Raw genomic sequence first — 20247 nt, 5'->3', positions numbered from 1 at the left:
CAAAGTGTAGGGAAGCATTAAAGCAAAAAGCATTTAGCGCGTTATCCTTATTTCTACTTTTTCTCATAATTATTGAACAGAAAATCAAATAAGCCGACATAATACGACATAAACCATTTTTATTATCTCTCCTCGATTATCAGTTTATTTTTCAAACCAATTTATGCATCATAAATTGATATCCCCGTCAGCAACCACTAAACCTGCAGTTCTCTCTGAAATGATTGTATAACTAAGTTCAACGCGGCGAGTCAAATAACAAGCTGTTTTAAAGAGCAGGTGTCTAACTTTTGAACCTTAGTAAGCAGTAAAACAGCAATTAGTTGGAGGTTTTGTAATCAGATGGCTTTGTATATATCACCACACCGCCATCAATAAATATTGCTAGATGTAACAATTGTTATATTTACATTTTGATGTTCATATAGAAAGATTCTAGTTCAATTAAGCAAAAATTTCACAATTAAAAAAATAACACTTGAGTCAGTAAGTGCGCGTTTATTTATTTTTAGCCCGTCTTGACCGGTAGACTGGTAGTGAAACCTATATTAAGAATGCAGTGGTTCTAAATCGATTTCAAACAAATTTTTTCCTTTTCAAGTTTTAAATTAATGTTAAAAAAAAAATTTTTAAAAGCGATTGAATTGAGTTTCTCGGAAGACTAACCTCGTTGTCATTTCGAACTCAAAGAAATTCGAAGTGTAAAAGTTCAAAATATTAAGAGTTTTAAGAGGTTTTGATATCTTGATAAAAAAAAAATTGTGGCGAAGCTTTTTTATTTATTCTAAATTTTATGCGGTAAAGTTTTATTTTTATTTCTTTATTGAGATTTTTTTATTCTGAAGGAAATCTTAAATAGAGTTAATAAAAAATCAAATTCTCAAGATGTGCATTTCGTAAAATCATAAGAACGTTAAATTTACAGTGACAAAACAAAGTGTATCTACCAAATCTGTAAGTTAGTCAAAAAAAAAAAAAAAAAAAAAAAAAAAAAGAACGTATTGTTTAAGTTAATTCACCTATTCATGAAAACAATAAGTAATTAGCAAAACAACAACTACTGGTTATAAAACGTAAGCAATTTTGCGTATAAAGTTGAATATTTAAATTATTCAATTAAATAAGATAGCTGAATAAACTCTTAGATGAGTTTAATATGTAATAACAAAGAAGTACTTTGTAGCTGATTTTCTTCACTTAAATTCAGCAAATGCTGTTAGTGTTAAGATTTGTTTTTTTTTTCCTTAAGTAGCTGCTCACCCGTATATCTTGCGTTGTAGGCAGATGATGCTATAGTTTTATTGTGATGTAGATATTATTTTTGAAAAAATAGTTAACACCAAATGAAGTCTTTTTGTTCTATTTTACTTTAAATGTTAAGTGGGCTATTTAATATTTTGGTTATTAACTTTTTCTAGGTTTCTTAATTTAAAACTTTTTGTGATTTGTTTGAAGCCAAATTTTAACTTTTGTAATACAGTTATAATTAGATCAATGTTTTTATAATGGCTCCGTCCTGTAACGATTTTTCTGCGACGGTCAAAGAAAATGTTTACACTAAAGAAGAGGTCAGAAAACATTGCACTGCAGACGATTGCTGGGTTATTGAGAGTGGAAGAGTTTGCGATGTTACTCGTTTTCTTAAACAACATCCTGGAGGTGCAGACCTTGTTCTTGCTCATGCTGGCACCGATATTACAGATTACTTAGTCGACAAAACAATACACCTGCATTCTAAAAACGCATTCAGCTTATTGAAAGATTTCCAGATTGGAGACATGGAATATAATATCAAGGTTTTTATTAATCGTCGTTTATTCAATTTCATTAAATGAAGGTTTGGATTTATTTTTTAACTTGTCCTTTGATACGAATTCTAAAAGTAAAGCGCCTCCTTACAGTTTATATTGCACTTACAAGTGCTTTGCACCATGTGTTCAATGTTGTACTTTATCATTTTTTCAATTTAATTTTTTATTATTTTCTTTTTTGATTGAAAAGCCTATTCACAAAGACACTGATAGCAAGCAAAAAGACTACGAAGACATGAATGTTGACATGTCTGGATGGAACGAGGTAATCCATTTATGTGTAAGGACTCGTCCATGTGTTCAAAACCTCCTCGTTAGGAATCCATCATATAAAGTTGTCACCTTCGTATTTTCTCGGTGGATTTATTTTTATATCAATACTATTGGAAACCCTCTTTGTAATAAATGAGTGAACTTTTTTTCCATAAGAAATGAGTGAATCTTTTTCTTTTATAAACAGAAATTTAATAAATTTAAACAAGTTTAAAATGAGACGAAGTCCGTTTTTTTTCGAGAACGTGCCGTACGAAAGACTTTTTGGCACGAAGTTTTTTAGATAACTTGATGTCATAGTAACAAACAAAAAGATAAGAAGAAAGTATGTCAAAAATGTTACTAAAGATTATAACTAGTTATGTACAGAAATCATGACTTGTTAATTTTTATAAATAATATTTCTAAAACTCTTAAAAAACTCTCAGGACAGCTAGTGTTTTTTTTTTCAAAAAAACAAACTTTATTAGATGCTATCATAAGGATCTGGGTCATAAAATCTAATATTTCAGAAATCTATTAGTTGATAACCGTAACGCTAATATTTCTATAGGTTATTTCTATAGGTTATGTAGCGATTTCCTTCTATGCTAGTTTCTCTATCACATTCGATTTGGATCCTGCTCGTCATTTTTCTGCAACTGAAAATCTAAATACTATTAAAATTATCAAATAGCTGATACTTTTTAACTGATAAAGTGATCTAAAAAAACTCATAAAGATTACTTTGTATAGTTTTAGGTTTCCTTGCTGTAAGCATAAAAAATAAAAGATTAGTTGATCTTGTTCTGAATTCACGAGTAATGAACGCTCTGCGTGCGTTATCTCTCTCTTTTACCATCAAAATAATTTCGAATCTGGATTTTAAAAAACTTTGCTGAACAAAAATATTGCTTTTTGTTTAGGATGTTGTTAATTGGGAGCGTGGAATGGTCTTTCAAGCTCACAAGTTTGGCAAAGAATACTTCAAGTGGGTGCATTCTCCAGTTGTTAGAAAACTTAGATTGTTTGACTCAGATTTTATTGAATTTTTTTCCAAAACAAAATGGTGGATGATACCTTTAATATGGTTCCCTTTAGTTACCCTATTGCAGCTATATTCTGCAGTTAGAATTTATCAGAATTTAGGGCATACTTTCAGCTCTGAGTTTTACTCGTCTGAGAAAATGGTAGCTTTTCTTTCTCTTGGCTTCTTTTTGTTTGGAATCCCCTTATGGTCACTAACAGAGTATATTCTTCATCGGCATTTATTCCATCTGGAACCAACGGCTGACTCATGGTTCTTTATAACCTTGCATTTCTTATTGCACGGCCAACACCACAAGGTAAATGTTTTAGTGAATGATTTATGATGTAATGAGGTGTAACCTTCCATCGAAGGCTACTTTTAAGCAATCTTTATTTAAAAAAAAAAAAAAAGAAAACCCTACTTTCAAAAATTACATCGAGATATTCTAATTAGAGATTGGAGGAGAGAAAAAGCAAAAAGATTTTGGAGGTCAAGAGTACACCAGGTTCGAAGCTTACAAGTGGATTTTATCAACAATTTGTAGAATAATCACAAAAACTTTTTAATTAAACAACAAAAAATTAGAAGCTGTTAATACTCCTTAATATATTTTTTACAATTTATTTTTTCAAAATCAGGTTCCTTTTGATCCCAATCGATTAGTATTTCCGCCAGTTGCTGCTGCTATTTTAGCAACTCCAATATATTTACTTCTAAACTTCATTCTTCCTTACGGCTTCGGAGGCTGCACAATGGCTGGAATGTTAATGGGGTATGTCATGTATGACTTGATACACTATTATCTTCATCATGGATCTCCGCAACGCGGCAGTTATATGCACTCTTTAAAGTACTATCACGTTTTGCATCACTTCGACGATCATAGCACTGGTAAGTTTGTTGTATCCAATCATCTATATTCACTTTTTTTTTTTTTTAAATTTGTTGACTCTTTTCTCTTTTTTACTTTTAAATATTTTTCTTTAGGTTTTGGAATATCATCAAAGTTTTGGGATTACCCGTTTTCCACAGTCAACAAGAAGCTGAAAACGATGTGAATTAAAGAATTTGAATTGTGCAACGATTTTTTAGATTGTTACAAAGCGAATGTGTTTAATTCAAAAGACAAAATTCTTGTGGGTTCTTATTTTCGTCAGAAACTAATATCACCTTAAAATTCAACATTGATTTTTCGAAAATTAAATTTAAAATTCTCCAGATCGTTTATTCTGCTCGGTAGCTTATAACTTTTCATATCGTCGAATGATAAACAAACAATTTCGCGTAATACATTTTTAAAAATGGTTTTTGTTTCTTCCTTGTATTTCTTTATCTATTTCAATATTTGATTTTTTGCAACAATTTATTTGCATTAATGGATGTTTGAATCAAAATCCATCTCCACTATAAATAATTACCGCTTTATGCATGAGAACCGGTTTAAAATCTATAATGATTGCCGCCACGCTTCTTTTTTTTTTTTTTTTGGTGTAAAACATCAAAATTTTAAATTGTAACCCCACGTTAAAAAAATAAAAAACTACCTAAACGAGGTAAAACACCCTTTTTGATTCCTAATAACAAAACTGAATATTAGAATGCCCCCCCCCCCCGTTTTGTGTAAGTACTTCCTGTTATTACGCAAGACCTCAAGAAATTTTGAATTTTTTCCAACTAATAATTACTGATGACAATACCAACTGATGATTACCGATGATGATACCAACTGATGATTTACATCCATCGGAATTATTTAAAATTTCGATCAAATGTTTGCAACAATTCTAAATTTGCAAAACCTTTTTCAAAGAAAACATGATTTGAAATTTGAATAAAAACGTACTCGTAATCGTCACAAAATAGATGTAAAACTTCTGTTATATAAGCTCGATTTGCACATATTTGTAAGATATATAGAACATAGCTAAGGAATAAGTTTGAATTGAGTAAATTTTAGAAGTTTTAAGGCATTGGTACACCCAAGAGACGATCCTCCCTCCCCTCCCTCCTTTGTGTGCACCAATGCTTTATTGTCGTGGCTGTTAAAAAAATAATTCCAGTTCGGTTAACTTTTTTAGACCAATTTCTTAACAACGTAACAACAGGTAAAAAATATGTCTCAAAATATAAAGTAAATTTTCTACTTTTAACTTTAAGTAACTCGGTAAAATGATTTAAGTTTATTATTGTATTTGATGAAAATCGGGTACGATATCGCACCCGATTTTCATCAAATATCAACATATAACGGTTTAACGAAAATCTTTGCTTTAAAGCGCACGCTTAAACTAAAATTGCAAAAGCAAAATTTAGATTAAAAAGGTTTTTCTTGAGAAATTTAGTAAAAAGCTTGTCTTGAATGAAAAGGAATCGTCAGGAATACATGAAAAGTTATATGAAGAGATATCGTTCTGCTAGAGCAGTATCACATATCTCAAGTACAGTTTTTACTGAGTATCAGTGCAATATTTACTTATTTTTATCAGATATAGATTATACATAGAATTTTTTGTTCTGTTTTAGAAAATTTAGAAAAATAAATTAAAACTTCGCCAACACTGACATTTTATTGTTGCTAAACGTTAAATTTTGTTATAAGGATTGCAGTTCTTCTATCTGTTTTTTGTTCTTTATTCGATAAGTATTTGATTTAAATTAAATATGATTATAATTTGATATTTTATTACAAAATATGTCTTTATACATGAATATATATAAATTTTTTGCTCACGCAGTTCAAGTTATATATGTTGATAGTTTGCATATATATTTATATTATGTTCAAAGTTAAAAAGTTTTTGATAAATATATGTATGTGGTAATATGTGTTATATAATTGTTTTATAAATGTGTTTTTAAAATAGTATAAAATGTATCTATGGTGTATGTAAATATTATATGAGGTGTTTATATATGTTATATAAAGTTAAATAAATATATTGTGTTTTATAGTTAGTATATATGTTTATATTAAGTTGTTTACATGTTTTTAAATTGTGTGACTTGGCAAACGTGTTGAGCAAGATTTTGCGTAAAGTTGTTATTTATGTTACTAATGTTGTTACATTTGGCTTACCTTTATGTTGGTGTCAATTGTTAAAAATTATAAGTGGTTTTATTATTGAAACTCACTGCTTTTAATCATTTACTAAAAGGCACTCAAGAAAAATCATTTTGCCGTATATACATTGTTTATATCTCAATTTGAATTTTTCGGACCATGGCGTACTAACATGAATTGTTTTCTAAAAGCTAACATGAAATAACAATATTTAACAACTACTACTCTCTTATCATGACATCTTATCTCTATCAGATATATTGATTTATGATTCATATATGATGTTTTTCTTTGTATTTACTTATCCACTTATCCATTACATTTTTTCATTTCAGATTTATCATATGATGGATATATACAATATAAAAGAATATATGTAAATTTATATGAATTTTTTAAAAACATCTGCTAATAATTAGTCCAGTCAACGTTCAAAATTCAATGTTGCATATGTCATTTTTAAGTAGTTTCTAGGCTTTTCTAAATGTGTTTCTTATTCACATGGTTTTACAAGCAAGGTCTGCAAGCAAATTTGAGCTGAAAATTTTTTTTTTAGCCTTTAATTCCTTTATTTATTAGAACTACTAATAAATTAGTAGTGCTAATAAATAAATGTTTGTTTGTTCTTGGTTTTTTACTTATCTGTTTTCAGATTCTTATAAACTAAGCAACTCAGCTAAGCAAGTTTTGTTTTGTTTTTTAGTGCAATTGGAAAGAGCTGAAAGTTATTTTTTAGAGCAATTGAAAAGAACTGAAGTGTTTTTTTAGTTACTTCACACAGTGTAACTGATACTGATTTGAGTAAGTTTACTATTTTGTTTTATTTTATATTGGATTTATTTTATATTAGATATATACTTTATGTATTTAACATGGAAAACTGACTGTAATCTGTTGACATAAAAGTTTATAAACATAAATCTGCTTATATTTTGGTATATTTTATATTTCTCTGTATCTATATAAGTATTCTTTCTTAGAAAAAATAACAGAATAGAAAAAATAAAAAAATTCCTTTAGAAAGTAGTTGAAAAAAATGATGATATTTTTCCATTGTGCATTGCAGTCTAGATTCTTTGTTAAATTAAAAATAATTGATGCAAATAAATATTGCTTAATATTTTTGATAAACAACTTATGTATATAAACATATAAAAAGATATGGACTTCAATAAATCTTAAGTTTAAATAAAGTCTTTGATTAGAAAAGATCACAGTTAGTAAGATTCCTTTACGTTCATTTATTCAATTTTAACAATAGTAAGATTACTGGTAATATGTTTAATGATAGTAGTGAAATTGAAATAGATAGTATTAGGCTCAACGAAGTTATTAATGTAAATGCTAATAGACAACTTGAAAAAAGTTGGCAAATGAAAAAAATAGATCTAGGCAGGATGAAATTAATCATTGTTGAAATGTAAGAAATGCTGCTTGGTGAGCAGAAAACTTACTTGACAGAATTCAGTGTCAAGCAGTGTTAATGTCTGTTATTTTGATTTTACTTTAGACACTTCAGAACAAAGCAAAGTATGAGTTTAACTAATTAACAATTAACACTTTTAAATTTAAATAATTTAAATTTTTTTACAATTTTTATCATAATGATATTCTTTTTTTCATTTTTTTTTTTTTTTTTCTAGTTTGTCTTCCCTTTGTCTTCTCTTGATTAGTTAGCTTACTGTTGAAACATGGTTTTAATTTTGTAAATTTAGTATGATGTGATATTTACTCTCTTAATCACTAGTCAACAGTTACAGAGAAGAAATGCTGGAAATTAGCTTTTAATCAAGGTAAAAATAATTTTGTTTACTAATAACATAAAAAAACCAGTTACTACTATTTATTCTGTGTTTTTTTACTTTTGTTAACATGCTGCTTTGGAAACACTTTCTTTCTCTCTCTCTCTAAGATGAGAGAGTGATTTAACAAAACTTATGTAATCACTGAGCTCTTATGTATTTCTTAATACCACAAATGATAATGACCATTTATAAGAAATATTTTATGAGTTGCTTGCAATTTTATGATATAGTTGCTCAAATTGTTTAACTATAATTGTCCCTTGATTGTTCAAATATTGTAATAAATAAATTCTTTTTAGTCCAAGTATTTAAGTTAATAAAATATCTTATTAAGTTTTGATGTTATTTGCTAGTGTTACTACATTGTGCTGTCTAGCCTTTTTATAATCTTGTTATTATTATTGTTATTATTATTATTATTATTGTTATTATTTTTATTATTATTTTTATTATTATTATTATTTTTATTATTATTATTATTATTATTATTATTATTATTATTATTATTATTATTATTATTATTATTAATATTAATTATTATTATTATTATTATTATTATTATTATTATTATTATTATTATTATTATTATTATTATTATTATTATTATTATTATTATTGTTATTATTATTATTATCCTAATTCTACTAACAATTAAATGCAAATAGTACTTTTGTAATTAAAAATCTTTTTTTTTCGTTTCTTTTTTTAGGTATTTGCAGGCTTTACTTGACTTTTCTTTTCTAATACCTGTGTTGTGACAGATTTTAAAAAGAACTCAACTGATGTTAATGCGGTCTTTATGTCGTTAACTATAAGCAATGACGTTGCTGTTAGGGAATCAAAGTTAAAATATTTATAGATAAATTTGTATTTAGTTTTTTAGATAATATATCAAGTTATTAATGTGTTTTTATTTTCATTAATGATTTGATAACTCGTAACCCGTATTACGGGTTGTTTACTGCTAGTCATTATCATTATGTTATGAATTCGTATTAGTTAATAAAATTTAGAGACCGCCGCACAGTGGAGTATTTGTATGACAAAACCGCTCAAAAGTCAAAAAATCAAGTTCGCATAAAAATCTTTTTAACTTTATTATTTTCAAGCTAGATAATTGCTTCATTAGATTATGTAACAGAAAATTCTTCTCGATTTTTCCTTTTGTCGTATTTTTGTTCAGAACGTGGCGTTGTTATTTGAAATTTCGTGGGAAAAAAAAATTCAAAAGTTTGTGACATTTGCTATTGCAGCTATTATTATAATATTGTTCAGTTTTGAAAAAATAAACGGCTAATTATGGCAGAGGAAGGTATGACCTATATTTTGAAATAAAATTACATTAAATTTCTGTAGTTATTGTGAAAAATATAAAGCGTTTTTATGATGGACTATTTGAGTTTTAATTTTCATATAAAATTATAATATAATGTTTTTGTTAACAAGTATGGTCTTGTCGAGTTATAATTTTTTTACGAGCAATAACTATAGGCTGTAAACAACCAGATACTTTTGTAAAATTATCCGCCAACGTCCGCCACTTTTTATATCAACGCTTCAAAAATAGTGTGTAAACCATTTCGTAATATACGCAATCTCGTAAAAAGTCTTGAAATAACTATAAAATAAATTCTTGCTGTCTAATTTTTAAATATTTTTGTACAAACTTAACCAAACTACGTAAATCTTAAATTGTATCTAATATATTAAACTATCAAACTATAAAATCTCAAAAAAAAAAAATATTTTAATTGTCTTTCACTAAGGTCACAACACTATGTATTTACTGATTTTATTATTTATCATGTAGATTCGACAGAAGTCAAAAAGTTGTTCGCTAGAAGAGAGTTATATGAAATAATGAAAGATTGTAAAGGTAAAAAATTTGATGAAAAGTTTTCGTCGTTAGAAGAACACCTTGTAACAGTCATGAAATATCCAATAGATCAAAAAAGTACCATAACAAGAATTTTAAAATTCTTTAAGAGCGATTTCAAGAAAAGATGGATAGCTGCAAGTTATAAACAAGAAAGTTTTATAAAAAAACAATAAACAATGGCTCAAATCAAACATCGAGCTACCTTATTGGTCAATAAACATTCGACAGAAACCTGGACGACCATCAAAATCATTTTTAGAACTAAGTGATTGCAGCAAGCGTCGAAAAACTATGGATTTGCGCAAACAGGTCTCCGTTGATGAGTTGACGTATGCAGCCAGAATGAGCCAGCACACATCAGGAAATACTGGTGTTTCAAAATTTATTTAAAAAATTACTGCCACGCCTACCAGAGCAAAGAAATACCGAAAAGCACTTAACTCTGCTTTTAAAAAAGTAACTGTCAATAAATTAACACCTCAAGAGGCACTGGCACTGTTTGTAGAAGGCGATTTTACCAGAAAACAGTGGGAACTTATTCAAAATAGAAACAAAAATGTCTACCCCTGTTACTCAATAATACAACAAGCCAAAAAAGAATGTTACCCTAATAAGGAATCAATACAAGTAACCGAAACAACAGCTGAAATTCAACTACAAGCATTACTTGACCACACTACATTACGCTTATATAAATATGTCTCAGAGGTTGTAGAAAAGTGTTTAATTGAAGAAAAGAAAAATATGGTTTTAATATCAAAATGGGGCTGTGATGGATCGCAACAAGCAAAATTTAAGCAAAAGTTTTAAAACAACACCGACAGTGATGCAAATATTTTTCAAAGTTCTTTAGTACCTCTGAGAATGATTGTTAAAATTGATGGCCAACAGGAAAAAATTATATGGCAAAACCCAGTCACCTCATCTCCAAGATTCTGCAGGCCCATTTGAATACGTTTCATTAGTGAATCTAAAGACATAACAATGGACGAAATAGAGCACGTAAAAAACCAAATAAGGAATCTCAGGGAAACAAGGTTGCCCAATGAAATTGGAAAAATAAAGCATACCTTGCTTTTTACAATGGTAGATGGTAAAGTGTGCAACGCAGCAACTGATACTACATCAACTATGAGGTGCTACATTTATGGACAAACATCGAAAGATTTTAATAAATTGATTAAAAAAGAGCCAATCAATACGCAAACCATCTCATTTGGACTCTCGATTCTTCATGCAAGGATCCGCTTTTTTGAATCGCTTCTTCATTTAGCTTATAAAATACCTTTACAAAAGTGACAAGCTCGATCAGACGAGGAAAAAAAAATTGTCAAAGAAGCAAAGAAGAAAATACAAACATCCTTCAAAGAAGAATTAGGGCTTCAAGTAGATATACCTAAAGCAGGGTTTGGAAATACGAATGACGGCAATACGTCAAGAAGTTTTTTTCAAACCCGGAATTATCTTCACAAATAACTGGTGTTAACTTGGATTTGATAAAAGGTTTACACGTTATTCTTGAAGTCATTTCAAGTGGATATAAAATTGATGCTGTTAAATTTGACGCTTTTGCTCATGAAACTGCTAAACTGTATATCAATCTGTATGGTTGGTATCCCATGTCTCCAACCATGCATAAAGTTTTGATGCATGGTGCCGAAGTAATAACTCATGCAATCCTCCCTATCGGCCAGTTATCCGAGGAGGCAGCTGAAGCCCGAAACAAACACTTTCGGCAGTACAGACAAAATTTTAGTCGAAAGTTTTCTCGTATTGACTGCAATACAGACGTATTAAATAGGCTGCTATTGAGTTCAGACCCATACATAAGTAGTTCTAGATCAAAACGGCGAAAAAAAACATTGCGTTTTTCCAAAGAAGCAGTCAATATGATGATCTCAGCATGAAGCTTTGATAAGCGATGTCTTTTTATTAATAATAAATTACTCTTTAAAAAATTTTATTTTTTTAATTAAACATTTAATTTTAATAAAACTCTGTCTTTTAAACTAATAAAGCGAAAAAAAAATCCATAAAATATTTTTGAGCGGTTTTGTCATACAAATACTCCACTGTGCGCCGATTCGTTACTGTTTATCGGTTTGCGGATTGTGCACCGAATTATCTATGCTAAACGGTTCAAACTACTTACGGATTGATTTGATCCGAAAATAATTTATCGGAAAATAATTCGTTAAAATTTTTTCGGATTATTTTTTCGGATTGCAATCCGATTCTATACTTTCGGATCGGATTGCAATTCGAAAAATTTTTTTCGAATTGGAATCCGAACCGATATTATTTTTACGGATTTATACGGATTCAGAATAAAAAAAGCTTTCGAATTAAGATTCATTTTTATTTATTTATAATATTCAAATATACAATGAAACGAAATGATTTCCTTGTTAAGAAATAAAAAAAAGTCAAAATCACACTGAAAGTTAATCATTTTCCAAATTCATTTCCTGGCCACACAATGTCTTGAATTTTACTGAGTTGCTTAGTGTTTTCTTTCATATATACCAACATCTCAACCTTTGCGATTGAAAGATTGGTTCTTCTAGAGCTGTATATATTCCCTGCTGTTGAGAAAACTCTTTCAGATGTTGATGATGCAGCAGGTGTACAGAGGTTTTTTCTGGCCAGCCTTGACATTATTGGGTAAATATACTGGTTTTGTTTCCAGAATTCCAGTACATTTGTATTTGCTGGAACTGGTTTTGAATTCAAATACCCCTCAATTTCAGTAGAAATGGCTTTCTTGGTGCTTGTTTCACCTCCAGGATTAATGTAACCTGCACCAAACACTTTCTTCCTCAGTTGTTCAGTGAAATCAAAGTCGTCATCATCTTCATCATCCAACATTGAAGGGGAAGGAGTGCTTTGGCTAGCCAAAATTTCTTTTCTTGACAGTTCTTCCATAGCTTTTTTTACTGCAGTTTTGACTACTTCAAATTTTTACCCCTCATCCACAAAGCACATGCCCTTGCTGTTAGGATCTAAAAAATGAGCTATAGAGAATTCAATATTCATCAACTCCCCTTCGAATCTTTTGTTTAGATCTTCATTGAAGTAGTGAGCAAGCTCTGATGACACCTCGGTTTTTGGCTTGATCATCTCCCTTGCTAATCTTCCTCTGATGTTGTATAGGCAATTAATAACGGAACAGATGCTAACATTCTTTTCACTGCTGCATTTCTCAGAGAATTCTGAAAAGCCTCTCAGAAGCCGGATGACAGATTGAATAGATTCCACTTCATCATCTGTTGGTAAAAGATCTGTCAACTTACAACCTCCAGAAACAGTAGGGTTCGGATTCTTTAAAGAATGCATCGCCGGAAGAAGATCCACCACAGACTCCATTTGATGGAGGTCAGAGTTCCATCTTGTGGGGCATCTCTGTACTAACTTCGTTCTGGAGTTTTTTAAGGCTTTGGCAGCATTAACTAAAGTCATAGCTTTTTGAGAGGACTGGTTGAAGTGACCTACTAATTTTGTTATTTTGTGGTTGAGAATTGACCATTTTGGACATCTTTTATCATCGACAGCACCACTGACAACTAGATTTAGACGGTGGTCGACACACCAAATTGCACTTTGAACCCCAATTGATTTCCTAACACCTGCTTGGACATTACCTGCACCGTCGACTGTTATCCAGGTTTTGACTCCAAAATCAAGTTCCAGTTTGTTGATAGATTCATTGAGCTTCTTGGCAATATTGTCGGCAGTATGTTGTTCTGGGAAGTAGGACATTTCTACCAAGAAGCGCTTTAATTGGAACTTTGAATCTATATAGTGGAGTGTAAGGCTCATGAAAGACAAATTGGTGTGATCAGTGGTCCACACGTCGGATGTAAAGGCCACTCCATCAAGATTTGACTTGTCTGAATTGAAAATGTTTTTTACTTGTTCCTTGATGAATTTAAAAAGGAGAGGAATGTATTTTGTAGATATATTCTTTGCTGTAATGGCTCTGAATTGACCGTTGGTTGCAGTTCTCATCATCCGGGTGAATGCGTCAGTTTCTACAATAGAAAATGGTTGAGTGTCCTCAATCACCCATTTAGTAATGTCAACAACAGTTCTTATTTGATTGATGTCAGTAACTTCCCATTCAGGTTTGGTAGCCTGTTTTCTGTCTTGCAGTGTCTGTGTGTTGGAAGTGCCACAAGTTCCACTTGGTCCAGGCTGTGGCGATACTGGTGTATCTTTTTGTGTTTGTGGACATCTCCTCTTTTTTCCTCTTTCTTGTGTTTGTTCAAAATCTGAGTCTTCAGAGGCAAGCTCATCAAAAATGTCTGGTATTGTTGATTTTTGCTTGTCTTTCCTTTCTAATTGTTTATATAAATTCAAGTGGACTCTTTTCAAATGGTTCCTTAAAGGACTTGTGGTGCTTTTATTGATTAAGTATATTTTGCCACAGGCCTTGCATTTTGCCTTGTTTTCCTCCACATTGTTGAAGAATTCCCAAATATTAGACAGCTTAGGCATCTGAAAAGAAAAAAAAAGTGAAATAAAAAAAAAAAATGAAACGAATCGGATTGAGTTTGCCATATAGGATCGGACGAATATTTCGGATTATTTATTGAATTTAAAATCCACAAAAACGGATCAGATTGTTAATAAGGATTACTTTTCGGATTAAAAATTCGAAAACACGGATCAAATCACATTTTCGATTTACTGACTTTTTATTGAAATATTTGCCTCAATATTTCCTTAATATTTGCCTTAATAAAACGTGATTTGATGCATACAAACAGTTTCCGAAAAAGAACTAATTATTTATTAAGTTATTTGAAAATTTTCCTTAATATTCTTCTTAACAATAAATGATATTTTAGAGGCATGCATAAAGTTTTCAATAAAAGAACTAATTATTTGCCTTAATTATTGAAATGAGCGTAACAATTTTTCAAACTAGTTTTTATCTCTATTTCTATTTTTATTTCTGTTAATATTTAAGTAGAAGAAATATTACAATATAAATTTTATCGGACCAATCCACTAATTGAAGCAATCCGCAAAGCGAAATAATTCGCAAAGGAATTCGATCCACAAAAAAAAAAAAAAAAAAAAAAAAACCGCAAAAATTCAGTTTGAAATATTCTTAACTTTTAAATCAAATTAATATAATATTGGCTTACCGTAATAAATGTAGGTGAAGAATAGTAGACTTGATCTGTTGAACGAATTGTTGTATGTTAAGATTTCCAAATAGAACTGATTGAAAATAAAAAAGAAATCCACTATTTATAGGACGCGCACATAATAAAAACGTAATTTTTTTGGACCACACCATTTAATGGTGACGCGAATGGAACGCGATTCGTATAATTCGCTAAACGAATTAAAGTTAAATTGATTTGTAAAAGTTTTTCGGATTAATAATCCGAACAGCAAAGAGAATCCGCAAAAAAAAAAATCCGCTAGTGATTCGTAAAAATTTTTCGGATTGATAATCCGAACAACGAAGTGAATCCGCAAAAAAAAAATTCGCTAGTGGTTCGTAAATTAGTTTTCGGATTATTAATCCGAAAAATTTTTACGAACTGACTATTTTAATCCGCAAAATAAGTCGGATTGGCTTTTTGCGGATTTTACGAACCGAATCGGCGGTGCCTAATAAAATTGTATTGAATATTCTCTGGTTATCGCGTTTTATAGTGTTTACATGAGTTTGATACTCAGTAGGCGTCGTATTGTATACCTGTCTTAATATGCATCTGGGAGCTTATTCACTAACTTTCGTAACTTTTGCGCAGCTCAGCTAAGGTTACGGAAGTCGTAAGTTCATGCTACTATTTGGTATTCACTAATGTTTCGCAGCATTTCCGTAAAGTTAGGATTGCGCAAAAGTTGCGCTGAACTTACGCAAAAACTTACGCAAAAAAAAACAACTGAGTTAATTTTTTTTTTTTAATAAACCAAGGACGTATTAATAGATAGACGTTCAACGCATTGTTTTTTAAAAAAGATATGCGTGTTACGCTATTGTTTAGATAACAAAAGCAAAACAATAGGTGATAGTTGCGAAACCGGGGAGTATTTTTGTTTTTTTCGACGTCGGAAAAAGATGGTCTCGACTATCCAATAAAAATATTTTTAAAAGTATTTTACTGACCATCGATACATAAAATGAGTATGACAGAAAACTTTGCTATTAATCAAGATTATTCTTTTTTGCTTGAAAGTATTGATAACCAAATTGAATTAGTTGTGGATGATTTTATTGAGATAGATCTTGAAGAGTTAGCGGAATTGTTATCAGAGGATTTTGAATTGGAGCTCATACCACCAGCAATTCCTACAGAGAAGCTGATTGCAGAAGAAATCAAAATGCTGAAAAAAACAGAAGAACGCTTAATAACTAAATTTACCTGTCTGAAATGTTACAATAAATATCTTAGAGAATCGAATTTTAAAAAGCATGAAAAGAAATGTTACATTGCCACTAAAGGTGTGCTTATACTCACATGTTGTGGAGCTTAACGCCTAAACGGGTGCTAATTTATATTTGCAAATACTCCCAGATTATGAAAATATTGTAATAAGTCTTAATTTTGATTTTAGAAATTATTCAAAACTGTAAATTGTTGTAATGTACTATTGAACTTCCATATAGAAGAATGCAAGTTGTCTTTATTACATTTTTTACATATACTGGTGTAAGAAAATGTACACAGTTAAAAAATGGCTAGTTAAAGGTAATAGATGATTGACATTTCTCTTTAACCTGGGTTCCATTACAGCCAAGTTAATATGGTAGATGGTACTAAAATCACAACAGACTTCTAAACATATTAATGAACAACCTTTATGTCTAATAAGTTTTCAAATGTATTGCCTTCTTTCGTTTCAATTATTCCAACATCCTCATTTGATGTGCTTCGGAAATTTTTAAAATCAGAAAATTTATTTCTGATTAGAAAAAAAGATAGTGGAAGTCATTATTACATTTACAGATGTTTATGCATGAAATGTTGGAGAATATAATATTAGCAGATTGAAGATTTAGTTGATCTGGAAGAGATTTGTTAATATTAATGGATAATGGCATTTCACGATTTAAAACAATTAGTCAATACATGCCATTTGATTGGCGATAACTATTGATTTTAACTATTACAAAATAATTTTTTTTATTTTCATTGTAACAGTCAAAACCATGTTTTGATGCAAATGCTTTTAACTGTTGATGAATACTTATCACATGTGCTTTTTTTTTCTTCCAACTCTTGTGAGTTACGTACATAATAGGTTTTTGTGTGTTCAGAAAAAGTGAAGAATTTATCATTCCTCTCAACTTCAAAGCCTTTTTTTGATTTTAAATCTAACCTGTATATAACCATATAACATGATTTGCATAAATATTCAGGATGAACTTTTTGATAGTCTGAGGTATCCAGCTTGTAAAAGCCAAGAATTGCTTGTTTATAGATAACAGGTTTTATTTGACAGTGACTATCCTGCTTTATTATGCAGCCACACTTTCTACATAAATTTTTTTAAATATTCCTCATGAAGACTCATTATTTATCCTGTAATGAGATAATAAATATGAATACAAAATTACTTCTTTTGATATAATATCTAGAAAAGGTTAAAAATAAGGCTATGCATCACTTGTAGAAGGCTCAAGAATATGCAACTAAAAGTATGGTCTTATCATTTTTATTATTTCTGTTGTTACTATTAGTAACAACAGTAATAATTAAAAAAATAAGATTATTATAACTTAAAGTAGCTCTACATGGCAGTTTAAAATGGCTTAAACAAATAATGCTCATTAAAAATACAAACTTTATATATCTTTCCAACTCCTGAAATGAATAGTATTTTATGAACTTTAAGATGCTTTTAGTTATAATACCTTTAGACAAAATGTAGTTTAGGTATCGAAAGTAAGAAATTTTTTAACTAGGTCGTTCACGAAAAAAAAAAATCACAAATTCAAGAGAAAAAAAAAGCGAGTCAAATTAGTACGACATTTCCGACAAAAATAAGAAATACTCTCTGATTTGAACCTTAAAGTGGGAAGCATAATCTGAGAGTGGGGTGAAAAAAACACTAAAAATATCTTTTTCGACCTTTAAAGTATATCATAGCAGCTTCAATTTAATAAGGAAAATTTGTTTCACTTTACTCTATCCATTCTAGTAAACCAAACATAGCCTTTTTGCAAAAGCCTAGTTTTAGACGTTAAAGTTTAAACACAGCTAAATTTTTATTAAGCAAAGTTCATATAAGCATCGGCGTTACCGCACCGGCGGTAAAAAAATTTCGGTAAAATGCGGTAAAATGCGGTAAAACGCGTAATACGCATTTTTACCATAGTGCGGTAAAAATGCGTATTACGCACTTTTACCGTATGCGGTAAAAATGCGTATTACGCATTTTTACGCTTTCTTGTAACAGAAGACGGTAAAATTGCGTAAAAATGCGTAAAATCGGTAAAAATGCGTAAAAATGCGTAAAATGCGTAAAAATGCGTAAAAACGGTAAAATTGCGTAAATACGGTAAAACTGCGCAAAAGCGGTAAAAATCGGTAATTTCGGTAAATTGTGATAAAAGTTTGTATAAGCGGTAATTATTATGGTAAAAAATTACTTTGTTTTTATCAAGTCAGATAGTTGTTAAATAATTAATTACCCTCTAAAATTAAATTAGTCTCCTATATAAGCATGGGAATTTCGGCCTTCGAAATCGACGAAATTAAACGAAATTCGTGTTTCAATTTCGTATCGAAATTTATATTGAATTTCGAAAGACGAAATTTTTAAACATTACAAATTCACGAATTTCGAAATTAAAACTTATGTTTAATTTCGTGTCAATTTCGTTACTTTCAATGACCCGAAATTATACGAAATTTTTTCGCGAAATTAAACAATCCAAAAAATCGAAATTTCGTTCTCAATTTCGATCCGAAATTGAAACACGAATTTCGTTTAATTTCGTCGATTTCGAAGGCCGAAATTCCCATGCTTACTCCTATATAAGCTTGACAAAAGTCAAGAAAGACTAACAACCTCAAAGTTCTTCAGTGATCTGATTAGTATACCAAAATCACTACCGAATCAAACCATCTTCAAGAAACAATGTCTCTTTGGAATTATTTTACCAAGCTAGACAGAGAAGAGGATAACATCTCTGGCTCTGGCAGAAAATCAGGATTTGCTGAGTGCAATAAGTGCAAAAAAGTGATTAAGCTGTCTCAAGGTAGCACCAGTGGAGTTAAAGCTCATTTAAAGTAAGTGTTTTACTCTTACTATAATTTAGTATATTTTAAACCACTGATCTCAAAATATAACTAGATAGCGTATTCTATTGTTGTTTTCGAAAAAATATTGAAGCAAAAATTGGCCTTCAATATTTTTTAAAGTTTACAAACAAATTTTTAAAAAGTTTATAGAAATGAAATGATTTTAAAAAAATTAGACAATTAAAGAAATTGTTAATTTAAATGTTAAAGTTCAAAATATTCGATATAATTTTTTTATGTGCAATTTACGATTAAATTAATATTTATGTATAACTTATGTACCTTTTAGTTCTTAGTTACCCAATACAGTGTGCTAGAAGGTTGATAACACAACTGAATGGTAAGCGGCAGTGGTGTCTACCTACAATTTTGACAAATTTTATACTTTCAATAACGCAACATGCAGTTGTGCTACTAACCTTCTCAGGGCGTGTCTAGGGGATGTCTGCTACGTCGCTGGACATACCCAAAATATGTATCTTTATATATTTTTTCACAACTTCAATATTTTGAATAAATATGATGCGTCGGTAGATTTTTTATGAACTATCTACTACTGAAACATTGTAATTCGCATCCTTTTAAACATATATAATTCCACTATTTTATTTCAGATCCTGCAATCCGCTATCTTTTTACCAGATGCAAAAAGTCGATAACGAAAATAAAGAGAAGAAATTTCAAGAAAAGAGGAATGCTCAGGCAGAGGCTGATAAGTCCAGTACCATAAGAAGATATTTTGGTCCTATTAATAAAAACAAAAGGCTTGATAACCTCCCACATGATGCATCATCAAGTCACCAAACAAAAATGGACGACTTTACTGAAACAATAAAGTGGCCTTCACAAAGTGCTCAACAGTTGGAATTTGATACCATCCTAACCCTTTCACTAGTTCTCTCTAACCTCCCGTTTCACGTTATTGAAACTGCTGGCTTCAAAATGCTGCTGAATTATCTTTGTCCACTAGCCAACCTAAAAAGTCCAACTACCTTATCCAAATTCAAGCTACCAATGATTTATCGCAATCTAAGACGTGATGTAAAAATGCAAATTGAGAGAGACATCCCGCATTGCGAAATGGCAGCTTTCACTACAGATGGATGGACTGCAAGAAATGGTGATCCCTTCGTCTCC

The 20247-nt window shown here is 30.1% G+C and overlaps 1 protein-coding gene and 1 long non-coding RNA gene across 14 annotated transcripts; both read left to right on the top strand.

Moving 5' to 3' along the window:
• Positions 1-1110: 1110 nt before the first annotated feature.
• LOC145194035 (fatty acid 2-hydroxylase-like) lies at positions 1111-4455 on the top strand. 2 transcript variants are annotated; one of them, XM_090069562.1, is made up of 6 exons: positions 1111-1215; positions 1491-1796; positions 2002-2076; positions 2990-3409; positions 3732-3984; positions 4081-4455. In XM_090069562.1, the coding sequence occupies exons 2-6, from the start codon at positions 1506-1508 to the stop codon at positions 4149-4151; spliced, it is 1110 nt and encodes a 369-aa protein (XP_089925688.1). In that variant the 5' UTR covers positions 1111-1215; positions 1491-1505; the 3' UTR covers positions 4152-4455. The 2 variants fall into 2 exon arrangements, with proteins under 2 accessions (XP_089925688.1, XP_079927740.2); XM_080071614.2 differs by lacking the exon at positions 1111-1215 and having other exon boundaries at positions 1419-1796.
• A 1532-nt stretch (positions 4456-5987) lies between these two features.
• Positions 5988-11796, top strand: LOC149881058 (uncharacterized). 12 transcript variants are annotated; one of them, XR_016445874.1, is made up of 6 exons: positions 5988-6672; positions 6858-6955; positions 7665-7684; positions 7870-7947; positions 8669-9271; positions 9770-11753. It is a non-coding gene; the product is annotated as an uncharacterized LOC149881058 (long non-coding RNA). The 12 variants fall into 12 exon arrangements; XR_016445865.1 differs by lacking the exon at positions 7665-7684 and having other exon boundaries at positions 5988-6955; positions 7902-7947; positions 8669-9030; positions 9143-9271; positions 9770-11796; XR_016445876.1 differs by lacking the exon at positions 7665-7684 and having other exon boundaries at positions 5988-6530; positions 7902-7947.
• The last annotated feature ends 8451 nt before the right edge of the window (positions 11797-20247 follow it).

Source organism: Hydra viridissima, unplaced genomic scaffold, assembly GCF_058129835.1.
Source record: "Hydra viridissima isolate aposymbiotic clone 2 unplaced genomic scaffold, HvirCarnegie_v1 scaffold_12, whole genome shotgun sequence".
In the NCBI taxonomy this organism is placed as follows: domain Eukaryota; kingdom Metazoa; phylum Cnidaria; class Hydrozoa; order Anthoathecata; family Hydridae; genus Hydra; species Hydra viridissima.
The sequence above is the reverse complement of the archived record's forward strand: the minus strand, read 5'-3'. Positions and strand labels throughout refer to the sequence as shown.

What these genes read in the sequence shown, in the direction of transcription:
- LOC145194035 (XM_090069562.1), top strand. Translation starts at nt 1,506, where the DNA reads ATGGCTCCGTCCTGTAACGATTTTTCTGCGACGGTCAAAGAAAATGTT. An exon ending in ACATGGAATATAATATCAAG is followed by an intron (nt 1,797 to 2,001) that starts GTTTTTATTAAT and finishes TTGATTGAAAAG; the next exon opens with CCTATTCACAAAGACACTGA. An exon ending in ACATGTCTGGATGGAACGAG is followed by an intron (nt 2,077 to 2,989) that starts GTAATCCATTTA and finishes CTTTTTGTTTAG; the next exon opens with GATGTTGTTAATTGGGAGCG.